Raw genomic sequence first — 7,172 nt, 5'->3', positions numbered from 1 at the left:
GTGGTCAGCGACCAAGGCAGACACGGACTCCAGTCTTTTCCTGGGAGGGTCTTAGGGCAACGCATCCCACGGGAATACCGCTGGTTCCCGGGGACTCTTCCTGGTCTTTGGGGAAAGAGCGCCTCAGGCACCAGCGCATACGGGTCGAGGCTGAGAGAGCCCCTGGTTCAGTGAGACCACAGAGGAGGGCGGCGCCCGCAGCCAGGCGCTCTGAGCGCTCCGGGTCCAGACGGAGCGGCGGCGGCATCACAGACAAGGCCCCGCGTGCGCCACCAGCCGCAGGTCCCACGCGAGCAGGCGCAGGAGGTGGAAGATGACGGTGGCTTCGTGGCACCGAGGCGACTCCTGCAGCCCGGGAAGGAGGCAGGGCGGGGCTGAGTCAGGACTCTCCTTCCCGTGAGACCACCCCCAATCCAGACCCTCAGGGCTGCAAGCCCGACCCCCGCCCCTTCACCTCCCGCGGTCCTCCCTGCGGTCCAGCCGCGCTCGCGCCGGCTCCACTCACAGCTCGGCGAGTCTTGGGACGCCTCCCGGGCCGCCGCGGGGACCTCCTCCAGGAGCCTGGCCGGGCCAGCTCGAGCTGGAGCGGGGAAGGATGTCAGCGAAGGCGGTGGAGACCCGAGCCTCCCGTCCCCTCCCCGGTGACTCGGACCCTCATCCTTCCGGCCGCAGAGCAAAGCCGGGAGGATGCGATTCGTGTCCGTGCCCGTTTCCGGGCTCAGTGGGACAGCTTCGCGGTGCGGGTCGTGGCCCTGAGACCAGGGGCGCAGAGCAAGCCGGGAGCGGCGCGGGGCCACGCCGCCGGGCACTCACGCAGGCCGCCACGTCCCGCCCCGCGGCCGCCAGCAGCTCCAGGGTCTGCCCGACGCCGGGGAAGAGCTCGGGGCTCGGCAGGCTGCTCAGCACGGCCTGGGCGTCGGCGAGGTCGCGGGCCACCCGGCGGAGCATCGCACAGGACTGCGGGGACCGGGCTGGAGTTAGACGGGGCGGCGCCTGAGCCGCCCCCCACCGCACACACAACCCCGCCGGCCTCGGGCCTCACCGACGGCCGGGGAGGGTTCCTCTTCGGGCGGATCGAGCAGTTTTGGGGCCCCCAGCTCAGTGTCTCTTCTTCCTGCGGGAAAAGCGCTGGGGTGATGCAGGGCCTCCTGGCCAGGGCCCCTGGAGCACTGGGACGTCGAGGATTCCTGGACGTGGATCAGGAGTGGTCGGGACGGTGGTGGTTTTCGTGTCCCGAAACAGGCTGCGCTCTGATGCATGAGCTGAAATGCACCCGCACTCTGTGTGCGGAGCCTGCTCCTTGACGTCGAGCCGAGTCCGCCTGGAGGGGGCCCCCCATCTGTGATGCGCCTCAAGTTCTTGTATGACTGACCACTAGAGCCTCAGGGAAGGGGTCGGGGTTGACAGTTCTCCATTCTGAGATCCGCCATGCATCTACTAGACTCTAGTTCGCCAGGGCCCCTTGGGACAAAGACTGGCATATCTGAGCCCGGGGATGCCAGGGGCGGAGGGCTGGGGGCCTCTGAGCATCACTCACATAGTGGTCCCTCAGCGCCTTGACAGCCAGCAGCGCCCGGGGGTCCAAGGAGTGATAGTGTGAGAGGAGGCAGCGCTGAGGCTTAGTCACGTTGGGGTTGGCAGCTACACCCACAGTCACCAAGACCCACAATTCCACGACCGCTGCGGCTGTGCCACTCCGCCCCATCTCTGCTCCTGCTGGAGGTGACAGATGGTCAGGGAGCCCAAAGAGAAGGCCCTGAGTCCAAGCCCCTGCCTCTGGTTAGACGGGCACAAGGACTATCACTCACAGCGTGGATGCTGATCACACCCAGGGGAAGACACAAGGGGGGTCCTGACACCCCTCCTACCCTCAGCCTCTCTTCCCTCACTCCTCACCTGCACTGTGGCTTGGGTGCCTGGCACTGCAGCAGGGCCTGTCTTCCACTGGCCTCTGAGTGGTGTCCAGAGTGGTGCCCACCTGGGTCGGCGGTGCCTGCACCCTCCATGGTGGCTTTTAAGTGTTTCAACTGGGACCAGTGAGCAACCGGGCTTCCCCGGTGCAGGGTAAGCTTTCCCAACGTCAGTGCTGGCCATTGATCGGCCCAGAGGGTTGTAGGCAGGGATGTGAGGACTTTAACCCACAGTGAGGCAATGCCAGCAATGATGCCACCCCAGCTGACTGCCAACACTTCCGGGCCCTTTCTGTATCCTTTCACTTTCATCACCCTGGGCGTCGTTATCTCTTTTCTATAATGCCGATTAGCTCTTACACAGTTACTAGGCCCTGTTCCAAGGTATTGATATGTAATCATCTCATTTAACGGAGAAGGCAATGGCAACCCACTCCAGTACTCTTGCCTGGAAAATCCCATGGATGGAGGAGCCTGGTAGGCTGCAGTCCATGGGGGTCGCTAAGAGTTGGGCACACACGACTGAGCGACTTCACTTTCACTTTCCACTTTCATGCATTGGAGAAGGAAATGGCAACCTACTCCCGTGTTCTTGCCTGGAGAATCCCAGGGATGGGGGAGCCTGGTGGGCTGCCGTCTGTGGGGTCGCACAGAGTCGGACATGACTGAAGCGACTTAGCAGCAGCAGCAGCAGCATCTCATTTAATGTTCCAAAAATGACACTGCAAGAATAGTTCTATTATACCTCCAATTTGCAGATGGGAAAACTGTGGCACAGTAAGACGAAGGAGCTTCTCCAAGATACGCAGCTCATAATCGGCAGAGGCAGAATTTGAGCCTGTACTCAAACCAGCTTCAAAGCTTGATCTCTAAGCCATAACTACCCCCCACCCCATATCTGATTTAGTGCCTCCTCTCTTTCCTCTTCTGTCCTCATTTCATTCTATTTCTCTTTCTTCCCTCTCTATTCGCCTCCCCTTTTGTCTCCACCTCTTTGGTCCTGTTTTTGTCTCTGTCAGTAACTTCGTTTGTTTCTTAGTCCTTTTTCTCACTGAGAAAAGGAGTATTTCCTGCCATATCAATAGACAAGGATGTCGCAGCCATCAGTGATTCCAGCCCTCCAAAGGTGAATTTCTGAGCCCAGGAAGGAGAACAACATCCAGCAGCCGTCAAGCTGTAACCATTCCCTATGGTGAATGCTGAGGGACTCAGGATACTGGCCCCAGATAGCGGAGATGCATATGAAAGGAATGATTTCAGTGAGTCCAGACTCTTCCATCTTTGCATATAAGGAAAAGCGCTAAATTCCTTAACTTGTGGTATCTGATTTTCTTTAATTCACAAAAATACTTCTGACGTTCCGACTACCTACCCCTTGATGCAAATTTCAATGTAACCTGACTCCCTCCCCCTCCCATCTCCTCTGAGTAGTTCTCCCAGGACCACTTGAGATGCTGCCTCCTGGACTTAAGTCCTGAAAATTTCCACCAAATAAAATGTAATTCAACTTTTAGGCTGTGACTATTTTTTTAGTCAACATTGCAAACATTCAAGCATCTCTGTCTCTGTGTGTCTCAGTCAGTCTCTGTTTTGGTTTAAAAACAAAATCTACTGGACTTCCCTGGTGGCTCAGTGGTAAAGAATTGCCTGCCAATGCAGAGGACATGGGTTCCATCCCTGGTCTGGAAATAGTCCGTGTGCTGAGGGACAACAGAGCCCACGCACCGCAACTACTGAGCCAGAGCTCTAGGGCCCTTGCTCCGCAACAAAAGAAACTATTGCAATGAGAAGCCTGCACATCATAACTAGAGAGTAGCCCTCACTCGCTGCAACTGAAGAAGGCCTGCAACAAAAACCCAACAGAGCCAAAATAAAAATAAATAAAAGGGACTTCCCTGGTGGTCCAGTGGCTAATACTCTGGGCTCCCAATGCAGGGGGCCTGGGTTCAATCCCTGGTCAGGGAACTAGGTCTCACATGCCACAACTAAGACCCTGGTGCAGCCAAATAAATAAATAAAAATATTAAATAAATAAATAATAAAACCTACTACTTTTTCTGATAAAATTAGTAATGCAGGGCCATTGGATAACGCCTGAAAAATAGAGACATGCTTAAGGGAGAAAAAGAAAATTTGTCAATTCACCACCCACCTCACCCTGTCTCGCCTCACCCCAGCTCTGGAACAATTTTTCCAATGTGTAGAAATGTACATATATTGATTTGTGTGTATGTTTTCTGATTATCGAAGTAACACATTCGTTATCAAGATTCAGCCAATTAAAAAAACATACAACTTGGAGAGTTAAAAAAGTCTTTAATCTCACTTCCTGGAGGTAATCTTTTTAGCAGTTAGTTGCTAATCCTCCTTTTTTTTCTTTTTCCCTCTATGAACAATTTCTGCCAAGTTGGAGCTTGTCTGTATACAGTTTGGAAGCCTGCTTTTTGTGTCTTACCATTATCTCTCCTTTACATTCCCCCACATCTTTAATTATACTGTATCAGTGAGGTCCCCTGCAGGAAAGATGCCCTAATCAATTTAGGATAATTTGAAGTGGTTTAATACCAGGAGTGTTTACCAAGGGATTGGATGGTAAAGGGAGCAGAGGAGGAGTAGTTCAAGGTCTTGGGCCCAGCCGGTGTGGGTCTGTCATCCCTAAGCCTGAAGACAGCGGATAGGGCAGGGAGGGGTTCCCTGACCTGGGATGAAGAGAGTCATACACACAGGTGGAGGGAAAGAGAAGTAAATACACTGCCTGTATTCTACTTTCCCTCTCTCGGGCCCTATTACTAGGCTCCCCGTTGGCTGCACTCAACAGAAGCCAAAGGCCAGCTTCTGGGGCCCAGAGGAGGCTAGAGAAGTGGGAAGAATGAACTTGGAGGGGCAGATGGAAGAAAATTTGCATGTACCACTAGTAAGGCTTCCAATCTAATGGGATTATTGAATAACCAATCCCAAACTCCTATTGGTGGGCATTGATATTCTTTCCAGTCTTTTGTTAAAATCATGCTTTTTAAGACTAGGGGAGAGAAAGGGAGTGACTTTTTCATTCTTTTAATGGTGTCTGTCATCTGAAATTTTAAATTTTTCTAATTCATCAATTTTTTTTTTCTTCCATGTCTTGTGCTTTCAGCGTATACAAAAAATCATCACCACGGTTCCCTAGATTTTCTCCTATACTACATTATAGGGGTTTTATAGTTCTGCACTTTACATTTAGGTCTATGATATATTTGAAGTTAATTTTTGTGAAAATGTGCAAAGTCTGCATCTAGGTTTATTTATTTATATTTATTTTTGGCCACACTCTAAGGCATGCAGGATTTAGTTCCCAGACCAGGGATTGAAACTTCGCCCCCTGCAGTGGAAGCTCAGAGTCTAAACCACTGGGCCACCAGGGAATTCCCTATCCAGTTGTTTCAATACCATTTTTGGGAACACAATCCTTTCTTTACTGGATTGCCTTTGGTCCTTTCTCAAAAATCAATTGACTGCATTTGTGTGGGTCTATTCCTGGGCACTCTCTTCTGTTACATTGATTTATTTATCTTTTCACTAATAGCTGAGTCTTGATTATTGTAGTTTTATAATAAGTCTTAACGTGAGCGTGTCAGTCCTTCAACATTGTTCTTCACCTTTAATACTGTGAAAGCTACTCTGGTTCTTTTGGATTTCTGTTTAACTTTCACTTTGTCAATATCCACAAATTAACTTGCTGGAACTTTGGATTGCATTGACTCTATACATTAAGTTAGGAAGAACTGACATCTTGACAACATTGAATCTTCTTATCTATATTCATAGAAGAGTTCTATTTTTAGATGTTCTTTTACTTCTATCATCAGAGTTTTATAGTGTTTCTCACACAGATTTTGTTTATATTTTGTTAGATTTGTATTAATACTTAAGTATTTCATTTTGGGGGATGCTGAATGTAAATGGTATTTTTAATTTCAAATTAAAATTGTTCATTGAAAGCAATAGGCTTTTGTGTATTAACCTTATATCCTGCCACCTTGCTGTAATCACTTATTGATTCAGAAATGTGTTTTTTTTTCTAGAAACATGTTTTTAAAGACATAAAATTAAATACACAGGACTATTAAGAAAACTGATTGTATTGAAACACAGTTACCAAAATATTAGAGTAACTTTGCAATAAGTGATACATATGCCTCTTTATAATCATAAGGGATTTGATTTAGGTCATACCTGAATGGTCTAGTGGTTTTCCCTACTTTCTTCAATTTAAGTCTGAATTTGGCAATAAGGAGTTCATGATCTGAGCCACAGTCAGCTCCTGGTCTTGTTTTTGTTGACTGTATAGAGCTTCTCCCTGCAAAGAATATAATCAATCTGATTTCGGTGTTGACTATCTGGTGATGTCCATGTGTAGAGTCTTCTCTTGTGTTGTTGGAAGAGGGTGTTTGTTATGACCAGTGCATTTTCTTGTCAAAACTCTATTAGTCTTTGCCCTACTTCATTCCATATTCCAAGGCCAAATTTGCCTGTCACTCCAGGTGTTTCTTGACTTCCTACTTTTGCATTCCAGTCCCCTATAATGAAAAGGACATCTTTTTTGGGTGTTAGTTCTAAAAGGTCTTGTAGGTCTTCATAGAACCATTCAACTTCAGCTTCTTCAGCATTACTGGTTGGGGCATAGACTTGGATTACTGTGATATTGAATGGTTTGGCCTTGGAAACGAACAGAGATCATTCTGTTGTTTCTGAGACTGCATCCATGTACTGCATTTCAAACTCTTTTGTTGACCATGATGGCTACTCCATTTCTTCTGAGGGATTCCTGCCCACAGTAGTAGATATAATGGTCATCTGAGTTAAATTCACCCATTCCAGTCCATTTTAGTTTGCTGATTCCTAGAATGTTGACGTTCACTCTTGCCATCTCTTGTTTGACCACTTCCAATTTCCCTTGATTCATGGACCTGACATTCCAGGTTCCTATGCAATATTGCTCTTTACAGCATTGGACCTTGCTTCTATCACCAGTCACATCCACAACTGGGTATTGTTTTGCTTTGGCTCCATCCCTTCATTCTTTCTGGAGTTATTTCTCCACTGATCTCCAGTAGCATATTGGGCACCTACTGACCTGGGGAGTTCCTCTTTCAGTATCCTATCATTTTGCCTTTTCATACTGTTCATGGGGTTCTCAAGGCAAGAATACTGAAGTGGTTTGCCATTCTCTTCTCCAGTGGACCACATTCTGTCAGACCTCTCCACCATGAGCCGCCCGTCTTG

The 7,172-nt window shown here is 49.0% G+C and overlaps 1 protein-coding gene across 1 annotated transcript; it reads right to left on the bottom strand.

The window, feature by feature from the left end:
* Positions 1-242: 242 nt before the first annotated feature.
* Positions 243-1,962, bottom strand: LOC102395476 (interferon lambda-4). Its single transcript, XM_025268343.3, has 5 exons — positions 1,538-1,962; positions 1,043-1,114; positions 814-957; positions 506-580; positions 243-345 (listed from the first exon to the last, which is right to left on the bottom strand). Exons 1-5 carry the CDS (start codon positions 1,703-1,705, stop codon positions 247-249), a joined length of 558 nt encoding a protein of 185 aa, XP_025124128.2. The 5' UTR covers positions 1,706-1,962; the 3' UTR covers positions 243-246.
* Between the last annotated feature and the right edge of the window lie 5,210 nt (positions 1,963-7,172).

This window comes from Bubalus bubalis, chromosome 18 (assembly GCF_019923935.1).
Source record: "Bubalus bubalis isolate 160015118507 breed Murrah chromosome 18, NDDB_SH_1, whole genome shotgun sequence".
In the NCBI taxonomy this organism is placed as follows: Eukaryota; Metazoa; Chordata; class Mammalia; order Artiodactyla; family Bovidae; genus Bubalus; species Bubalus bubalis.
This window is presented reverse-complemented; position numbering and strand designations above follow the sequence as displayed.

Bases quoted from the DNA above. Each gene is read 5' to 3' on its own strand.
- LOC102395476 (XM_025268343.3), bottom strand. From the start codon at position 1,705: ATGGGGCGGAGTGGCACAGCCGCAGCGGTCGTGGAATTGTGGGTCTTG. The intron at 1,115-1,537 runs GTGAGTGATGCT...CTTTTCCCGCAG, and splicing joins AGGCGCTGAGGGACCACTAT to GAAGAAGAGACACTGAGCTG. The intron at 581-813 runs GTGAGTGCCCGG...TCCCCGCTCCAG, and splicing joins GGCGGGACGTGGCGGCCTGC to CTCGAGCTGGCCCGGCCAGG.